The 19526-nt window shown below is 45.4% G+C and overlaps 1 protein-coding gene across 1 annotated transcript in view; it reads left to right on the plus strand.

Moving 5' to 3' along the window:
* Nucleotides 1-18377, plus strand: part of LOC306934751 (voltage-dependent calcium channel subunit alpha-2/delta-3-like) — a gene marked incomplete at its 3' end in the record, with an annotated part of 283538 nt that extends 265161 nt beyond the window's left edge. The window contains exons 35-37 of the mRNA XM_079517503.1: nt 13138-13248; nt 16744-16852; nt 18285-18377. Of these exons, the coding sequence (XP_079373629.1) occupies nt 13138-13248; nt 16744-16852; nt 18285-18377 (313 nt within the window). The remainder of the gene's footprint in view (nt 1-13137; nt 13249-16743; nt 16853-18284) is intronic.
* Nucleotides 18378-19526: the final 1149 nt, after the last annotated feature.

The following is a 19526-nucleotide window of genomic DNA, read 5'->3' on the forward strand; positions in this document are numbered from 1 at the left end:
CTCCTCTCCTCTCCTCTCCTCTCCTCTCCTCTCCTCTCCTCTCCCCTCCCCTCTCCTCTCCTCTCCTCTCAGACACTGGCTGTCTCTTTCTCTGGACACGCACTATGGTACCGTATAAGTACTCAATGCCTAGTACTTGAGTCAAAGTACTATAAGTATACTCCCGTAAAAACAAATCTTCTCTTCACATTTCAGATGGAGGGGGGGGGTTGGTGGTCCACAGCCAAATACATATTTATGTAGGGGTCATTGGCACTAAAAAGCTTGAGAACTACTGCAGGTTCAAGTTGTACTTTATTGTTACATCTCGTGTACAACTTATCTCTGGTTTCGCTTTGGTTGCGTTTTCCTTTGCCCCGGTTCTTTCTCGTCCTCGAGAGTTCCTTCATGTACCTGACTGTATACGCGGGGAGAAGCTTTTATTGGCTCTTTTATTGGCTCTATTGCCAGTGGCTTTGGGATTGGCGTCGCGCGTTTTCCATGCATGTGGCAGCATCTCATACAGATTACAGTTGGGTGCAGTACAACAATACTCCGGTAAACGTGCTTCATTACGCTGTCGACACAGTGCATGCATGCCTCGTCTCGGGGAAGAAGACGGAGGAGTTTGCGGAGAGCAATATGAGCTACAGCTTCTCTCCAGTCAGACATGTAGACATGAGATCATGTGTTACAGAACCCCTCTCTCTCTCTCTCTCTCTCTCTCCCTGAGACCCTGTATGCTGGAAGAATCATGGCTGTATGTGTTAGCGAGACAGTGCTGTATATTTGGATGTCGCCACTGCCAGCCGCCTGCACAGACTCATTAACCCATTTTGGGCGGGAACCCCTTTTGGTGTTTTAAACATTATGTTATAATTTAGCTATTGAAAAATAGCAGATCTACAAGCTCATAGCGCGCCACCGAGTGGCGCGCTATGAGCTTGTAGGTCTGCTATTTTTGAAAAATCGTGAAAATATTTATTTCAGAAAACTGGAGGATTTAGAAGATTTTTTTAAAATTTTAAAGGCCTAAATGGGTTAATATTGTATAGGTGCTTGTTAGCACACTGACGCTCTGAAGGTATAGAGAACAGTAGGTCTTCGGGTCGTTCTTCAAAACACAGTGTCAGTGACTCTCCCAAAATTGATGGGTTTCTGGCCGCGGCGGCAGCGCAGAACATAGCTGAGTTAGTGTGTCCACGGAGAGCGTTTTTTACGAGCGGAGAGGCTGCTTTGGATGTCGTCGGTGTCGGGTGAAAACCTCGTTACGTCCCAAACTGTTACTTAAAATTCTAACTTCTCAAAAGTAGCAGATCTACAAGCTTGACATGTATCACTTCGTGCCACGTTTCTTCGAGCTTGTGGATCTGCTACTTTTGGGGCGCTTTGTGTGACGCCGTGGTGTGATCAAGTAGGGGCGTTAAGAGTTAAAACATCGTCTATAGCAGCGGTTCCCAAAGTGGGGTCCGGGGACCCCCAGGGGTCCTTTGATGGAGTTCCAAGGGCATCCCCACCAAAATGATAGTTTCGAACCAAATGGACCCTTATGGGTCTGTTAACTCTGAGAGTGTATAATGGAAATGGTTGCATTTGTACAGTTAAATTAACATTGATTTTACAATATAAATTAGGGGTCCCAGAGATAGAAATGCCATTAAATGGGGGTCCGTAGACTAATGCATGTCAAACTGGGGGTCCTTGAACTTAAACGGGTTGAGAATCACTGCTAGAGCCGTAAAAATCTTCTTATTGGCATATCTTTTCAAATGGGGGTGCGCGGGGTAATTAGTGTCAATTTGGGGGTCCTTGACATGAAAAGGTTTGGGAACCACTGGTCTATAGCTGCCCTTGCCAGCCACTGAGCTCCCAAGTCCTGCCGTCACTCGGTCATGCCCTGGTTCCAACGGGTTCCAACTGGTTCCAACGGGTTCGCAGAAGTTTTTCTCAATGGAGAATAAACATTAAAATCGTCTATTAGAATTGTGGTCCAAAAATATCCATGAGTGAAACTGCGGAGATGATTTTTTTATTTTTTTAAACACAGTTCTTCTAAGATCCGCCTTATGCCTGGGGATTACAAATGAATAAATACACAAACCTGTGGACTTAGTGCCCTCTAGCGATATTCACGTCAGACTTCGGTGCTCTATTCTGGGCGTTTCCACTAACCTTTGAAAAATCATGGAATATTATTTTTCACAATGATCCACCCCTTTTTCCTCCCCCCACACACATTGCTGTTTTGTCACTTGCTGTTGCATCCTACTGGCTCACACTGCCCCCCCCCCCTCCTCCTGACCCCCATTGACGTGTATTGATTGATTGATTGAAATATTTATTAACAGTTTGCAGAATTACAGTACATTTCAAGCACAAACTCAATACAAAGACTGTTAATTTTGAGTGGACGACCCAATTAAGCATTACACTTGTTTACAAGAGGGTCCACCATGTTCAATTCATCAACAATACATCAACACTGGTATGTTACCAGTCGGCTAAAGAGCCAGGCTTGATAGCGACTACTACTGCTACTACTACTCTCTTTTCATGTTTCCTGTCTCTCTCAACCGACTATGAAATAAAGGTTGAAAAGCCTGAAAAGATTACACTCTGGCTACAAATATTATTGTTAAATAATTAGGTTTAAAAGGCCTTAAACTTTTATTTGTTACTATACCAATCTCCTTTGGGATTATCAAATGCTGAATTGTGAAAACAATTGCACACCCACCACATGTCATTTTCTGGGCCATATTAAACAACATTTTTATAATTTCCTTTGCTCTTAGTCAGCAAGGGCTGTAGTCTTATGAGCTTTTAACAACATTCTTACCCACAGACTCAAATACTAGTCATCTCAGAAACCCTGTGGTCTCCCCCCGAATATTTTTTTTCTTCCTCTAATTTCATATGCCTCAACCAATTGTTCACTATGGGAGTTGTATAATGTTCCTGTCGCGAGGAAACCCTGTATGTCATAAGAAATCCCATTTTCATTATTATTTCAAAAATTGTGAAAATAGCCAATCTACAATCTCACAACGTGCATGTTGCAGTGTGGCGCGTTGTGAGCTTGTAGATTTTTCACATTTGGTGGAAAAAGTACTCAGATATTTTACTAAAGAAAAAGTAACAATACCACAATATAACAATACTCTGTTACAAGTAATATTGGCATCAAAATAAGGCGTCTTAATGTACCAAAAGTAAACGTACTAAAATGTTTGAAAATACCAGCTGACAACATGCTGCATTGTGACGCATTGTGAGCTTGTAGATCGGCTAATTTCAAATAGCTTATATGGGCTAAAGTGGTTAATGTATGTTTTATAATAATGTATATCTAGTACAAAGTAACTAGTAACTAAAGTATTCAAATAATTGTGGTGGAGTAAAAGTACAATATTTGCCTCTGAGATGTGGTGGAGTAGAAGTAGCCTACAAGTACTGAAAAGCGGAAATAACCCAGTAAAGTAAAAGTAGCCTACCTCAAAGTACAGTACTTGAGTACATGTACTTGATTACTTTCCATCACTGGTAGATCGGATATTTTCCCTGCTTTTGTGCGACTCTTGAATGGCGAGGTTGATCCATGGAGATACGAGTTTCCTCCTCCTACGATAAGCGGTTCAAGAACAGAACTTTGGGTTCCTGCTGTCCTATACTGTCTGTAGGAAACGGGAGAACTGCAGCAATTGCAAAACCATCGCTTTGCGTTTATAGCAAAGAGTCTGGCTTTATTTGCAACCAGCTGAAGCCGTTAAAATCGATAATTGCTGAATTACACACGACGCAAGGCCGTATGAAACTTTTGCTAATTGTGGCGATAAGTCAAGTTTGAAAAAAGCTCTGATGAAGGTCCACTAATATAGGCCAGGGATTCTCAACCTGTGGCCCGAGACCCACTGCTGGGCCATGAAAAAAAATATATACTTTTACTCAAGTACATTTTGTTTACCAGACTTAGGCCTGACTCACACCTTCGCATCTAGCATACAACATTGATGCATGCTAGATGTATGAAAGGGTTTGTTTACATCTTGCCCCAATGCATTTCCAATGGAAGTCACATGGTTTGACACAACATTTGTGTTGTACGGCTTCCGGCTGTGTTTCGACTGCCCCCCCCCCCCCCCCCCCCCTCATACAACACAAATGTTGTGTCAAACCATGTGACTCCCATTGGAAATGAATTGAGAGCTTGCATCAGTAAACAAGTCTCATACAACAAGCATACATCAATCTGTTGCGAAGGTGTGAGTCAAGCCTTATACTGTGTTTCTACATTGCAGTATTAATACATTTACTTAAGTAAAAGAAAAAAAGTACTCTTTCCACCACTGGTGTTTTCTGCAAACACCACCACACTACGCCAGTGGCTGATAAGCGGCTGGTATATAGCGTGTGAAAACGTGTACGTCACCAAGAGGGGGGCGGCGTCTGGAAAGCTAGGGACGGCCCTCTCGTGGGCATTCAATTCTAGCCCACATCACTCAGAATAGAGTGACGGTGGTATGTTTTTGTAAATATTGAGCTCGTTCTTGGCGACAACATAGTGAACCAACACCAGGATGGATAGAAAGAACGTCGGGCCCAAATACATTACAAGGACAAGGAAAATGTTGTGAACAAACACGTGACACATATGTTGACGCCCCCTCCAGGAGATTTTGGTACACACTATAGAGGGAAATGACTGTTGTTATTGTAAATTCAGAGCAAAGTTCCATCATTTTGATGCCTTTCCATCCATCCATCTTCAAACGCTTATGCGTATCGGGTCACAGGGGCAACATGCCTTTAATGATCATAAATCATTAACAAACTTTGTGTGAACCTGCTGATCTGCTGAAGCGTTTAACAATATAAAAAAGCGCAGAACAAGCAGAAGCCAAACAAGTTTGAGAACCTTGACTGACCTAAGCTTTCTTGTGAGAGCTCTCTGGATGTCAGCTTTCAATCTGGGCAACATGTCTAATTCAAGCAAGGGGCTGCCCTGTATTATTATTGCATGCACTGCAGTTAGGCAATTGTTTCTGAGTCGGCATCAAAACAGCACTAACGTTAGTCTGGTAGATTTAAAGGGTGAAAAAAAAGTGTGAAATTGTGTCATTGTTTGTTTTTGAGCGTATATGGCTCGAACACCCCAAATTTAGAAACCTGGATCGCTCCTGACCCAAGTCAAACACTAAAGCTTTGTGCAAAATTATGTGGCAAAAAAAAAGACATGGCCAGCACGGGTCTGTCTGCCAGTTCTTTGAGATCACTGCCGGCGATTAAAAGGTCAAAATCACAACGAAAATACAGTCTTCATTACTTCTATAATTTTTATCCCACGATTTTGCAACCCAGTTTTTTCACCCAGTGCCAATTATCTAATGTAATCCTGGGCGCTACACTTCCTCTGCCAACCTGGGGGGGCAGCGGACTGACCTCATGCCTCCTTCTATGCATGAGGAGTCCAAGCTGCTTCTTTTCACCTGACAGGGGGGAATTTCCCTGGCCGGACGTAGCGCGTGGAAGGAACACGTTATTCCGACCAGTTCCTTTCCCCTCCATCAGGCGCCCCGGCTGGCCAGGGGGAGGTAGTTTTTTAGAAAATACAGTCTTCTATTTGGGAAAAGCAAGAGACACCAAAACAAGCAATACCCCCAATACTCTGGGCACATCCATCCTGCAGCCAGGGTAGAAAGCAGAATGTCACCAAAATGACGCTTGGAACTTCATTACATTAAGTCATTCTAAGCTGGAAATCGTCTCTGTCAGGTGGAAACCTCATATGTCCAAAACTGTTACTTTACGTGATTCAAATTCGAAACATTGCAAAAGTAGCAGATCTATCAAAAGGTGTCGCTTGGCACGGCATTTTTGAGCTTGCGCATCTGCTACTTTTGATGCTTCTGCGTGACGCTGTAGTGATGATCAAGTAGGGCGTTATGTTGTGGGAAAACACAAACACGTTTTCATGTGGAGGTTTTATGCCCCGACAGCAACGGAAACGTGTTCCAAACGGCCTCCTCTCGTTGGGGCTTTAGATGTCTGGGCCGTTTAGTTTGCCTCGCTGACACCACGGTGCTGATACGCACTACGTAGCCACAGACAGTGGAGATAGAATAGTGGTGGATTGTGTGTCGTGTGTTTATAAAGAGAGGCAAGGGTTGCCAACAGCATCTCGACTAGCTCCGTTCAGTCAGTGGTTCTCAGACTTTTTTGGGGGCACATGAGGGCACGTATGTCCAGTGGTGTAAAGTAAATAAGTATGTGTACTCAATAATCATAGTACTGTGTACTTAAAGGGACATTTCACCGCTGGAAGAAACTCATAGGGAGAGCGAGTGCATTTTCCACCAGCGGCTGATGCCGCGGAGTCGCCACCAATTGCCGACCATACATGTTTCTCGGCGGCACCATCATTGCGACCCCATAACCTCACCCTAACCCTATACCTCACATGGAAGACACGGCTGATTCGCATGTCAGGAGCTACGGGTGGGTTTTAACCAGCGGCGCTGACACCCTAACCCTAACCTCACAGGGAAGACATGGGTGATTTTTAACTGGCAACACATGTCTCGGCCGCGGAACGGACCGACACTGCCGCGGAACAGAGCGGCAGTGGAGTGGCATAACTCCTGGGGGAAGGAATTAAGTCAGGCGAGGAGGGTGATAGTTGTCACTGGACATACTGACCTGTCAGCAGGGAGCGTTGGGTGGGAGGTCTGTCATGGAGGCTAGTCTGCGTCCTCCCGGTGGGGGCTCCTCTCCCTGGCAGGTGTGCAGTGACAACACACAGCAATGCGCGTGGGCAGGAATTAACTGCCATAACGACATTCTGGGAGAAAAGGGGGCTTAAAAAAGTCTGTCTGTCTGTACGTCTGTACGTCTGTACGTCCGTCCGTCTTCCATCCTTCACTATCTCTCGTCTGACTCACACCCTGCATGTCTCTGTTCTCTGTCTGTCTGCTGGCTCACATCTTCACTGTGTGTGTGTGTGCGCAGTGCGCGTGCGTCTGCGCCAGGGTGTGTATGCACTTGTGATGTGTGTGCTAGTCTAAAATATGAAAGTATGCACACACACACACAGAGGCTCTAGTCTACGACGTCCTCCCGGTGTGGGCTCCTCACTAGCAGTGACAACACACAGAAATGTGTGACGGGAGGAATTATTTTGTGACTGCGGCAAAATTGGGATAGAGTGTGCATGTGCATAAACATAATACTGTATGTGTGTGTGTGTGTGTGTGTGTGTGTGTGTGTGTGTGTGTGTGTGTGTGTGTGTGTGTGTGTGTGTGTGTGTGTGTGTGTGTGTGTGTGTGTGTGTGTGTGTGTGTGTGTGTGCGTGCGTGCGTGCGTGCGTGCGTGCGTGCGTGCGTGCGTGCGTGCGTGCGTGCGTGCGTGCGTGCGTGCGTGCGTGCGTGCGTGCGTGCGTGCGTGCGTGCGTGCGTGCGTGCGTGAATGTACTGTACAGTACACGTGCACACTATGCATACAGCAGCATATTGTCTCTGTCAGGTGGAAACCTCATATGTGTCAAAACTGTTACTTTTCAGGATTCAAATAAAAAAAACAGATCAAAGGTAGCAGATCTACAAGCTCGAAACTGCAGCTTGTGCATCTGCTACCTTTGATGCTTTTATGTGACGCTGGGGTGTGATCACGCAGGGCGTTCACACTGGGGTGTGATCACGCAGGACGTTCATTTGTGAAAAACAGCTAAAATATGGGAGATAATAGGTTTCTCCCCGACAGCGATGATATGTGCGTCTGCGTGCATGTGTGTGTGCGTGCGCTGTCTGCATGCGCTCTGGGTTTGTTCAAGGCCAGCAGCTGTGCTGTCAGGATGTGTTTAAGTCTTTCTTCCAGGACCGCGCAGCTCTGCTTTCTATCAGAGCTGTGTGCTGTACTGTACTGTACTGTACTGTACTGTACTGTACTGTACTGTACTGTACTGTACTGTACTGTGCTGTGCTGTGCTGTGCTGTACTGTACTGTACTGTGCTGTGCTGTGCTGTGCTGTGCTGTACTGTGCTGCGCTGCGCAGCGCTGCGCTGTGCTGCACTGTGCAAAGCTAGTGTGGAATCTAAATAAAAGTACAGTTTTAGACCACGACGGAGGGGCACTGTCTCAAGCGAACTTGAGCCACGAGAGACACCACCGATTGAGCTAAAGCGTGCGAGTTGCCGCGTCGAGATGTTGCGAAGTTCGCTTATAGCCGACTGAACCCCGTTCGAGTTGCAACCCGATACGGACAGAATAGTCCCGTGTGTAGGGAAAGTCGCGAGGGGGGTGTGACAATTTACTCGAACCTGCAGGACATTCCGCACTTGTGTGCTGCGCTGTGCTTTCTGTCAGAGCGGTGCTGCGCTGCGCTCCGGGTGAGAGCACGCACTATTAACCACCAGCAGATCCTAATTCAGCCTGATTGGAATTGGCTCTGCCTGGGTTGGTTTGTAGCGGCATGATACGGGCTGCTCTCTGGTCAGGTTTCTGCTGCTGGTCATGGTGAGATGTGGTCGGTTTCCAAGCAGGCTTTGTCTTTTGTTTACCTGTGATCCTATAGTATAGTTTAAGACAAATGACGTCAGGATATAATGACGTCCTTCGGTGATGTTCAGGACTAAGCCAGATCACAGTCCATATTGGGGTGATCTTTACGTCATTTCCACCAGTCTTCAGGTCAGTCAAGGTCTTCACCAGTTGAAATAACTAGGGGACAGTGCCTGTGGGCACTGCACTGTGTCAAATGTATTTTTATGCCCATAAATGGAGTTCTGGAGTTCTTTGTCAGACATTGTGATGTCAGAAAAGGATATTTCTGTATCTGTCTCTCTGTGTACCTTTATTCCTATATATGGAATTCTGTGTCAGGCATGCCTGGGCAGGGGCCCGGTCCAGAGCCCGGCCAGAGGCCTTTTGGGGCGGTTCTGGACAACTGGGGGTCCGACCGAATCGACACCGGGCACTAAAACCCCTGCGGTGGTGTGGAACGCGTGTGTCGAATTTTAAGTCGGTGGGGCGAACGGTTCTCAAGTTACGTGGATTACACACAGACAGACGTACAGAGACTTGGTGCATAGATAGATAGAAGATAGATAGATAGCTATTCTGGGCCAGATCTGACTAGTTATGATATTACTTAAAGTTAATCTGGCCTCATTCGGACTCTCTGATTCATCCAGGGACGTCCGTCTTAGTGGGCAGAATTTATGTTGGTTGAAATCAGGTGATATTCTGGGCCAGATCTGTCTTGGTTTGACTTGATCTGGCCACAATCGAGACGTCACTAATTCGCCCAGGTCCTGGCTGTGATTGCTGGGTAGTAGGTACACTGTCTCTCTGCATTCTATGTGATCCTATAGTTTACTGAGACACTACACTGTCTCACTGCATTCTATGTGATCCTATAGTTTACTGAGACACTACACTGTCTCTCTGCATTCTATGTGATCCTATAGTTTACTGAGACACTACACTGTCTCTCTGCATTCTATGTGATCCTATAGTTTACTGAGACACTACACTGTCTCTCTGCATTCTATGTGATCCTATAGTTTACTGAGGCGCTACAATGTCTCACTGCATTCTATGTGATCCTATAGTTTACTGAGACACTACACTGTCTCTCTGCATTCTATGTGATCCTATAGTTTACTGAGGCGCTACAATGTATCACTGCATTCTATGTGATCCTATAGTTTACTGAGACACTACACTGTCTCTCTGCATTCTATGTGATCCTATAGTTTACTGAGGCGCTACAATGTCTCACTGCATTCTATGTGATCCTATAGTTTACTGAGACACTACACTGTCTCACTGCATTCTATGTGATCCTATAGTTTACTGAGACACTACACTGTCTCTCTGCATTCTATGTGATCCTATAGTTTACTGAGGCGCTACAATGTCTCACTGCATTCTATGTGATCCTATAGTTTACTGAGGCGCTACAATGTCTCACTGCATTCTATGTGATCCTATAGTTTACTGAGACACTACACTGTCTCTCTGCATTCTATGTGATCCTATAGTTTACTGAGGCGCTACATGACATGGCGGAAATTGCCAATCTATGACAATCACAATGTGTTGTGATACAACGCGATATGGCACATTTTTTTAACTTAAATAAGAATACTATCTTAACAATAAAATAGGGATGCCAGGTTGAGTGGATGAAAGTAAGTGTAAGAAAAAAGTAAGATTTGTGGACAATACCTCCAAAAAGACATGGCCTCGTGTCTTTTTTTTTCCTTTTTTTAATGTTTGGGTCCCGCGGGAAGACACTACACAAAATGTATATGTTGGGGTCTTGAGCTAAAAAACAAAAACCTTTGTAAACCACTGTGTTAGTTGTGGTACATAAAATGGCGGCGCGGCCGTGTTTCTGCCGTGCAGGGATTATGTCGAGACGTGGCTTTTCACTTCAGTACGAGATGTCTCTCTGCATTCTATGTGATCCTATAGTTTACTGAGGCGCTACAATGTCTCACTGCATTCTATGTGATCCTATAGTTTACTGAGACACTACACTGTCTCTCTGCATTCTATGTGATCCTATAGTTTACTGAGGCGCTACAATGTCTCACTGCATTCTATGTGATCCTATAGTTTACTGAGACACTACACTGTCTCTCTGCATTCTATGTGATCCTATAGTTTACTGAGGCGCTACATGACATGGCGGAAATTGCCAATCTATGACAATCACAATGTGTTGTGATACAACGCGATATGGCACATTTTTTTAACTTAAATAAGAATACTATCTTAACAATAAAATAGGGATGCCAGGTTGAGTGGATGAAAGTAAGTGTAAGAAAAAAGTAAGATTTGTGGACAATACCTCCAAAAAGACATGGCCTCGTGTCTTTTTTTTTTCCTTTTTTTAATGTTTGGGTCCCGCGGGAAGACACTACACAAAATGTATATGTTGGGGTCTTGAGCTAAAAAACAAAAACCTTTGTAAACCACTGTGTTAGTTGTGGTACATAAAATGGCGGCGCGGCCGTGTTTCTGCCGTGCAGGGATTATGTCGAGACGTGGCTTTTCACTTCAGTACGAGATGGAGATATGCCTGGAAGATAGCTCGCCTGTCCGTATCCGTCAGCTCTCTCCCACTCTGTCATAGTTCCTGTCCTCCTTTCAAGAGATGGGATTTGTCCAGCCGGCTGCGTACAGTATGTGTATGTGTGTGTGTGTGTGTGTGTGTGTGTGTGTGTGTGTGTGTGTGTGTGTGTGTGTGTGTGTGTGTGTGTGTGTGTGTGTGTGTGTGTGTGTGTGCGTGCGTGCGTGTGCGCGTGTGGGTCTGTCTGCGCGTGCTTGCGAGCGTGTGTGTGCAGACATGTGCAGAGGTGCATGCCTCCATACATGTCCTGATATATGCCTCTCAGTGAGCGCTATAAATCACCCGGCCGGCTTGAGAAGAGAAGAGAGGGGGTTGGGGTTTTCTTTTTTTTCGGGGAGAGAGTCAGAGATAAAGAAAGAGAGAGAGTGAGAGAAAAAGAAGAGATCATCTTTACGGCCTTCTCCTCTTCATAAAGCCCTGGGCCCGGGTCATAAATCAGGCCCAGCCATGAGGCCCTGATCTCTGGGTCCAGTAAAAACTACAGCCATACCATAGAGGGGGGAGAAGCTCTGAGTCTGGGGGGAACCCAAAAAGTGTGGTTCCCATTTGTCTCCCCTTTTTGGAGTGTTTTATATTCCGCGACACTTCATTGGTGCTCGCCCTGTGATGGGATGAAACGGGTGGGGGGGTGGGGTGGGGGGGGGGGGGGGTTGGGGGGAGAGAGAGAGACACAGAGAGAGAGAGAGCGTACAGGAGATGAGATGAAGAGACGAGAAAGTGGAAAGAACCCCCCCCCCCCCCGCCGTGTGTGTGTGTGTGTGTGTGTGTGTGTGTGTGTGTGTGTGTGTGTGTGTGTGTGTGTGTGTGTGTGTGTGTGTGTGTGTGTGTGTGTGTGTGTGTGTGTGTGTGCGCGTGTGTACGTGCGTGCGTGCGTGCGTGTGCGCGTGCGCGTGCGTGCGCGCAAGTGTGTGTGTGCATGTTTGTTGCATATTTTGTCCTGTCTGCCTGTCTTTCTGTCTCAGTGCATAGAGTGTGTTTATTGACAGCTGGCAGAGACACAAGTCATCTTCTTGACACACGTCCAACCACCCCCCCCCCCCCTCCCTCCGCCCACCCCCTCAACCCCCCCTGAGAGGGAATGTGAACATTGGTAACACAAATCCACTGACACACATGGAAATTTACGTCAAGCCTATACTCTCCTAGTCTCCTTGTCTGCTCGCCAACCCCCCATCTCTCTGTCTCTCCGTATCTCTCTTTCTGTCTCTCTCTCTGTATCTATGTATCTCTCTCTCTCTCTCTCTCTGTGTGTAAGAAAGAAATAGCCAGCACTCCAAAGCCCTTCTGGTACTTTTAATTCATATTAAGGCGCTTGGACAGACATAGCAAACACGGACGCCTTTCGGTCCTTTTTCTTTTCTCTCTGTCTCTGTACAGTATCTCGCTCTCTCTCTCTCTCTCTCTCGCTCTCTCTCTCTCTCTCTCTCTCTCTCTCTCTCTCTCTCTCTCTCTCTCTCTGTGATTTATTGTTTGAATACCGTATTAACATGTTTGTCAGCAGTGCAGTAGTAGCCTACAGAATGCGATTCATTGTGGATAAAATAATAATAATCATTGCGATTTCAATAGGGCTTCGCACTACTGTGCAGTGCTCTGGTCCTAATAATGCTAAACGCAATGTGCAAAGCGTGCAATAAGCCATAGAAACAGAATCGACTGAACTTGAGAGAAAGGAACTCATTAACGAATGATTATTGGAAACGGCTGAGCAGAGTTCTGAGGGCTTGTGGATTTCATAATGTACAGTAACTCACTAACTCTTTATCATGTTGTTTATAATGGCACATTTCAAACTTCCGTCATCAAGACAAAATGTTGTCAAATTTCCCCCTTCATCTACACAACATAGACCAATTCATGTGTTCTAATCAGCCTGTGGACATCTGTTTTTTTTATTTATTTTTTTATGAATCCATGCAATATTCATTGGGTCACGGAGGCTTCATGTTGTCACGTACACAATTCAACTGGGATTTCAGATTCTCTCTCTCTCTCTGTCTGTCTCTCTGTCTCTCTCTCTGCAGATCCTTTGTGATCCAGCAGATCCCCAGCAGTAATCTATTCATGGTGGTGACGGACAACAAGTGTGACTGCAGCATGATCGAGCCCGTCACCATGGTCCCCATCGAGATCATGTATATCCTTTTTACCTGCAGGCTAGGATGCCCATTGGACGAGGAGGCCCAGTGGACGCCAACGATTGGATGGCAGAGGTCGCGGGGGGGGGGGTGGATGTATCAAGCGTATTATCGTCGTTGTCGTGGCATCGCCATGCGTTGTGGGCTTGTAGATCGGCTATTTTCAATTAAATACAATTTTAAAATCACTACAAGTTGTCTCAAGACACTTTACATGTAGAGCAAAGGACCGACAGAGATCCCACCCTGAGCACGTGCAGGATTTGCGACAGTGGTAACGAAAAACTCTCCCTTAAGAAGAAACGTCAAGCAGAACCCGGCCATCTGCCTCAACCGTGTCGGGGGAGAGAAATAGAGACAAGAATAGGTAGAGAAGGAGTGATCTCCTTCTCTCCAGAGACAGAGAGGAGATACAGGCAAATACAAATAGTAGCAATAGCAATAATAATACATGTAATGGTGTAAGATAATATAATATGGTATAACAATGATATATAGTGCATGGTATCAGAATGTTAAGATAAATGCAGTGTAGTGGTGTAATATAATATGATAGCAGTCCAATGGTCGTTCTCTGGTAGGAGACCTTGTCCAAGGTCACACTCTTGATAGCCAGTTGGGGGTCCATAATAGACGTCCACGGAACTGCAGAGTGGGAGACAAAAATAAACTCCGGGGGAGTTCGCCCTCCCAACGTTTGTCCCCGGGAGAGGGTTCTAGTGGCCAGGTCTAGTGACTCACTGGGGGGTCTGAGGTCTCTTCCTCATAGTGGAGGACAACAGAATTAGCCTGTCATGAGTTTGAAGAGAAAGAGAGAGAGAGAGAGAGCTCTTTCCACTGTGTGGATTCCAGTGTCAGCAGCGTTATGACTAGAGAATAGTTTAGTGTCCACCACCGACTAAGCTGCAGCGACGGGAACAAGTGAGGGGGACCGTTTTAATTTTGCGGCAAGGCTTTTTTTCCGGGGAGGAGTCCCCCCCCCCCCCCCAACACACACACACACACACACACACACACACACACACACACACACGTCACCCTACCCACCCCGTCGTCGTCACTGGATGAAAGAGAAGTGGTGAAAATGTGGTGGATGAGATCTGAAGTTGAGGCTCCAACAGATGGACCCTTTCACAATGCTGTGCGTGCGTGCGTGCGTGCGTGCGTGCGTGGCTGCGTGCGTGCGTGCGTACGTGCGTACGTGCGTGCGTTCGTGCGTGCGTGCGTGCACGTGTGAGCCAGGGTGTTTCACCAGAGCCCACACAGTGCATGGCAGAGGCTGATCAATAGCAGACTGTAGAGACTGTAGTATTTGTGTCAAATTGTATGCTGTGTAGAGTAGAGGCTATGCGCGTGACATCATCATCATAACCCGAACGCCTACTGAGTGTACAAAAAAACCTACTTTTTGCCCATACATCCCATACATCCGAACTGTAAAGTCCTATCTGATTGCATTAAACAACATTAAACTCACTTTGCCACTCACTTTATACATGCGCATACCCACTATTCTTTGAGACACACGGATACGGGTATTTCGGGGCGTGTCCGACTCCGCCATTGCTTCATGGGGTGATGGTGAGGTATTATAGTGCAGTTGATTGCAACAACCAGCGATGCAGTGCAAAATGAAAACGGGACCGCCAAATATTCTTAACTTAGCCAACAATCATATTCTTTGAGACCACACATCCGAGTTTTTACGTCGTCAAACATCGGCGTGTTTTTCCCCGCCTATGACGCCTTTTCACGCCTTTTTAATATAAATTGATGACTGTTCACAACAAGTCTATCTCACAGAATTTCCCCGCCCCCCTAAATACGCCCCCTTTCGGGGTTAGTGGTGATAGCGTGACGTCACTCCATAGACGCTACATGTTAACAGAGGTAATTTAAGAAGTCTACAACTTTTGTTTTCTCAAGGTAAGGTTTGTTCTATCTGTTCGACCTGATTTACCATCTTGTTTGCTTCATAATAATATTGGTCTGTCACATTTTTACATTAGAAAATGTACTTAGATTCTCCAGAGAAAAAAACGTGTAAATGCTCATGTTAAAGACACCACTATTTACCGGAAGTGGGCGTGGAAAGCGGGCTGTGAGATAGGCCTACTGTGTCCTGTTCGCGCTCATAAGACTCCAGTTCGGGTGCGATGAAAAAAACCCCAAAAAAACGAAAGAAACGGAAATTAAAATTCCGCTGGCTTATCCTAAACCTAACCTTAACCCATGTCTAACCAATGACTAGTCTAAACTAAGTATGCACCCCATGCTGTCTATGGGAACGCAGTTTTTAGAATCTTAATATCTCGGATTCTTCTCTTTGGGCCAAAACAAGCTTGATTTGCGGCTCATTTCTAGTCTAAACGATATGATCCTCGCTTACAAAAAGTATGCTTTGGGTGGATTATATTATTTGGGGCTACATGTCATATATCGGATTTTTAATTCCTGATTCCCGGTTAAGAAAGCTTTGCCTATTAAATAAATGGGCCATCCACCAGATGGTGCTGTTGGTGGTAAATATGAAAAATAAAAAAGGGGACATTTGGAGATACATGGTTTCTTCCCCGGCAACAGCAGCAAGTTTTTCCTCCTCTTTCTCTCTTGCAGTGAGCAAAAATAGCCCCGCCTTCAACAAGAGCATCTTTCCACCACGGTGCTCTAGTCTCCACAACACGTGTCCTTTCCATTATAAATGAGGAGGTAGACCATGCCATGGAAAGGAACTGAGTACATTTACTGTGGAGTACTTCGGTTCACGGTCCTCAATGAGTACATTTACTGTGGAGTACTTCAGTTCACGGTCCTCAATGAGTACATTTACTGTGGAGTACTTCAGTGCACGGTCCTCAATGAGTACATTTACTGTGGAGTACTTCAGTGCACGGTCCTCAATGAGTACATTTATGTGGAGTACTTCAGTGCACGGTTCTCAATGAGTACATTTACTGTGGAGTACTTCAGTGCACGGTTCTCAATGAGTACATTTACTGTGGAGTACTTCAGTGCACGGTTCTCAATGAGTACATTTACTGTGGAGTACTTCAGTGCACGGTCCTCAATGAGTACATTTACTGTGGAGTACTTCAGTGCACGGTCCTCAATGAGTACATTTACTGTGGAGTACTTCAGTGCACGGTCCTCAATGAGTACATTTACTGTGGAGTACTTCAGTGCACGGTCCTCAATGAGTACATTTACTGTGGAGTACTTCAGTGCACGGTCCTCAAACATTTTGGGTTAGGGTCAACGACCTAGTGTTGATTTTAACAGAACATTTTGATTTTGTTGTTTCTTGTGAAATTCCATTTTGTTTTAGTCACCTGAAATGTTCTAGTTTTCTAGTTGGTTTTGTCGACCAAAAAAGATTTTGGTAGGCCTTGATGGTGTTGTAATGGCTGATTTTGCACTTGATTGCATGCTGGAAAAAATAAGTAAAAGTACCTCAAAATGTTAAGTACAGTACTTGAGTAAAAGTACACTGAGTGTTTGTTCCTTAACCTGGACCTCACATAATGAATCTCTCAAGTGTGAGCGACTGAGGTTCCAGAAGGACCGGCGACGCCCGGACACCTGTCACCCCTACCATCCTGAGGTGAGGCCACGCCCGCACCAGACACTGTCTGTCTGTCTGTCTGTCTGTCTGTCTGTCTGTCTGTCCAACCAAAGCATTTATGCATTTATTTCCAGGCTGAAAATGCTAAGCGCTCTGCTAAAAGAAAAGAAGGAAAAAAGAAAAAAAATGCTTCCAAATTCCCAGTAGAACTAGGGTTGCCAATGCCAACTGTCCCTTGAAGTACAGAATCTATCGCTTCATTTGGAAACGTAGACGTGTCCCTTATTGAAATGAGGGACTCACTTTTTTCCTTATTTTGGGGGGAATTACAAGTTCATTAAGTTCAAACAGCTCATTTACATAATATCTCTACTGTCTCCAAACAATTTTTTTCAGGAAATTAAGAAAACCTTATATATTACAGCAAGCAATACTGCCTCATCAAAGTTGGTATTGTGACTTTATATACATTATTGTCAGATACTTGCTGTAATGAAGAGGTGCTCTACTTTGTACATTATGCTTATTTTGCACACATAATCAGTAAACACATGTGTAAACAAGCTCACATGTTTTAATACTTTTCAATAAACTAATTCAAATCATGACTGCTTTTCCTTTTTGTGCAAATATACAAATGACTAAAGTTAGTAAGCTGTGCCAATATAAATAATTCAATCAAGTACTGGTACAAAATAAGCATAAATGTGCAAAGTATAAGTAACGGAGGACCTCTTCTTTACACTTGTATGTGTCATTATGTTATCACGACTTAAAGGACCACTTCACCACTTTTCAACTTCTCTTCCTATAATTGGTCCTAACTAATGTTCCTGATAAAATACCACCGTTTTTTCCTACTCAGTCTGTGTCTCATAGGAAGGCTGTGGGAAGTTCAGAAACCCGTCCACCAGTGACATCATCGATGGTGAATCCAAGCTAATAGCAGGCTTTCTTTTCCTGAAAGGTTGCAATGCAAAGGTTGAAGCCATCGTTCTCACGATAATACAAATCTAAATATATTTTAAAACAAATCTTGTTTAAAAAAAAATCTGCCTAATGATGATTCTCTCTCTCTCTCTCTCTCTCTCTCTCTCTCGTCTCATGGTCTCTCCAGGAGAACTCCATGGAGTGTGGAGGTGCTCTGGTCTCTCTCTCTCTCTCTCTCTCTCTCTCTCTCTCTCTCTCTCTCTGTCGTCTCTCATGGTCTCTCTCCAGAACTCCATGGAGTGTGGAGGTGCTCTGGTCTGACTCTCTCTCTCTCTCTGTTGTCTCTCATGGTCTCTCTCTCTCTCTCTCTCTCTCTCTCTCTCTCTCTCTCTCTCTCTCTCTCTCTCTCTCTCTCTCTCTCCCTCTCTCTCCCTCTCTGTCTGTCGTCTCTCATGGTCTCTCTCTCCAGAACTCCATGGAGTGTGGAGGTGCTCTGGTCTGACTCTCTCTCTCTGTTGTCTCTCATGGTCTCTCTCTCCAGGAGAACTCCATGGAATGTGGAGGTGCTGTGGCTCTGCTTCCGTCCGTGGCCGCCACGCTGCTCTGCGCGCTGCTGGCGCTCTTCCCCAGGTGACCAGGGCTGGCCACGCCTCCCCATCCATATCTGGACTTGGATTGGCTTGGCTCGGCAAGCAAAACCACCCTAAACCGTGCCACGGAGAAGAAGAGAACCCCTCGTCCCCTCGCTAGACCCGTGCCCGATTTCGACTCACCACCACCACTGCTACTACCCGGTTCCCATGAAGCCCCACTAGACCCCCGGTAGCGTCCCGCCACCCTCCCCCGGTGAGGCCAATGTATGCTTTGAGCGGCAAGTGCCGACCGGCTCTATAGGCGGCAAGCATCCGCCGCGGCAAACGAAGCCGGTTCGGAAGTAATGAAAAGACTGCAGTTCTCGCCGATGGCCCCCAGAAGGTGTCGCTATTTCCCCTCCTTCTGGTTGCAGAAGAACTCTCATTCCATTAAAGTTTATGGGTGTTTTGCCGGACTTGGTTGTATTACCTTAAGTAAACCTTTTTTTATATATAAATACATTATGTTTTCAATTTCTAGTTTAAAGTCTTCTTTCAATAATCATGATATGCTTCTGCGTTTCTTTATTTTTTTTTTTACTTGCTCCCATAAAAAAAAAGGAAAAAAAAGAAGATAATTCTGAAAGAAGGGCATGCTTTATACTGGTTCTACTGAGTGAAGACCCGCCCTCTCCTTCCAGCCAATAGCATTTGTTTTCCAGTGCCACTCGGGTCTGGAAATCAAAGAATGGTGGATTTGAATTCACTTACATCACGTGGCTTCAAAAACAGGTCTGTGGAAACCAACGGGTGAAGTCACATTATCCCTCCGTCCATACTTTTTAACAGTCTATGGTGCTGACCAGCATGTCACAGTTTCGAGCATTCATACCGTCTGCGAATCGCAGATGCAGCAGTGTTGCCACGACAAAACGTGAACGCAGAAGTAGATTTTGTCTCGTGCATCGTCCCAACCAATCATTTTTATGTAACATCTGCAACCGTTGGTTTTTCTAGTGGTATGCGACATCGTCAGCCACATTTGTTTGTTTTTCATTTGGACCTCACTTTGGTCATTTTAACGTCGACACTTGTCGCTCAAAGCATGATTTGGGCAATAAGTCTGCTTTCGAAAGGATTGACACCGAATGAGTGACGCTTCGGCAGCTGCTGCATAGTTGGTCAATATGGTGCTTTTCTTGGCCAGACCA

The sequence above is a fragment of the Electrona antarctica genome (assembly GCF_951216825.1).
Source record: "Electrona antarctica genome assembly, chromosome: 2".
Taxonomy (NCBI): Eukaryota; Metazoa; Chordata; class Actinopteri; order Myctophiformes; family Myctophidae; genus Electrona; species Electrona antarctica.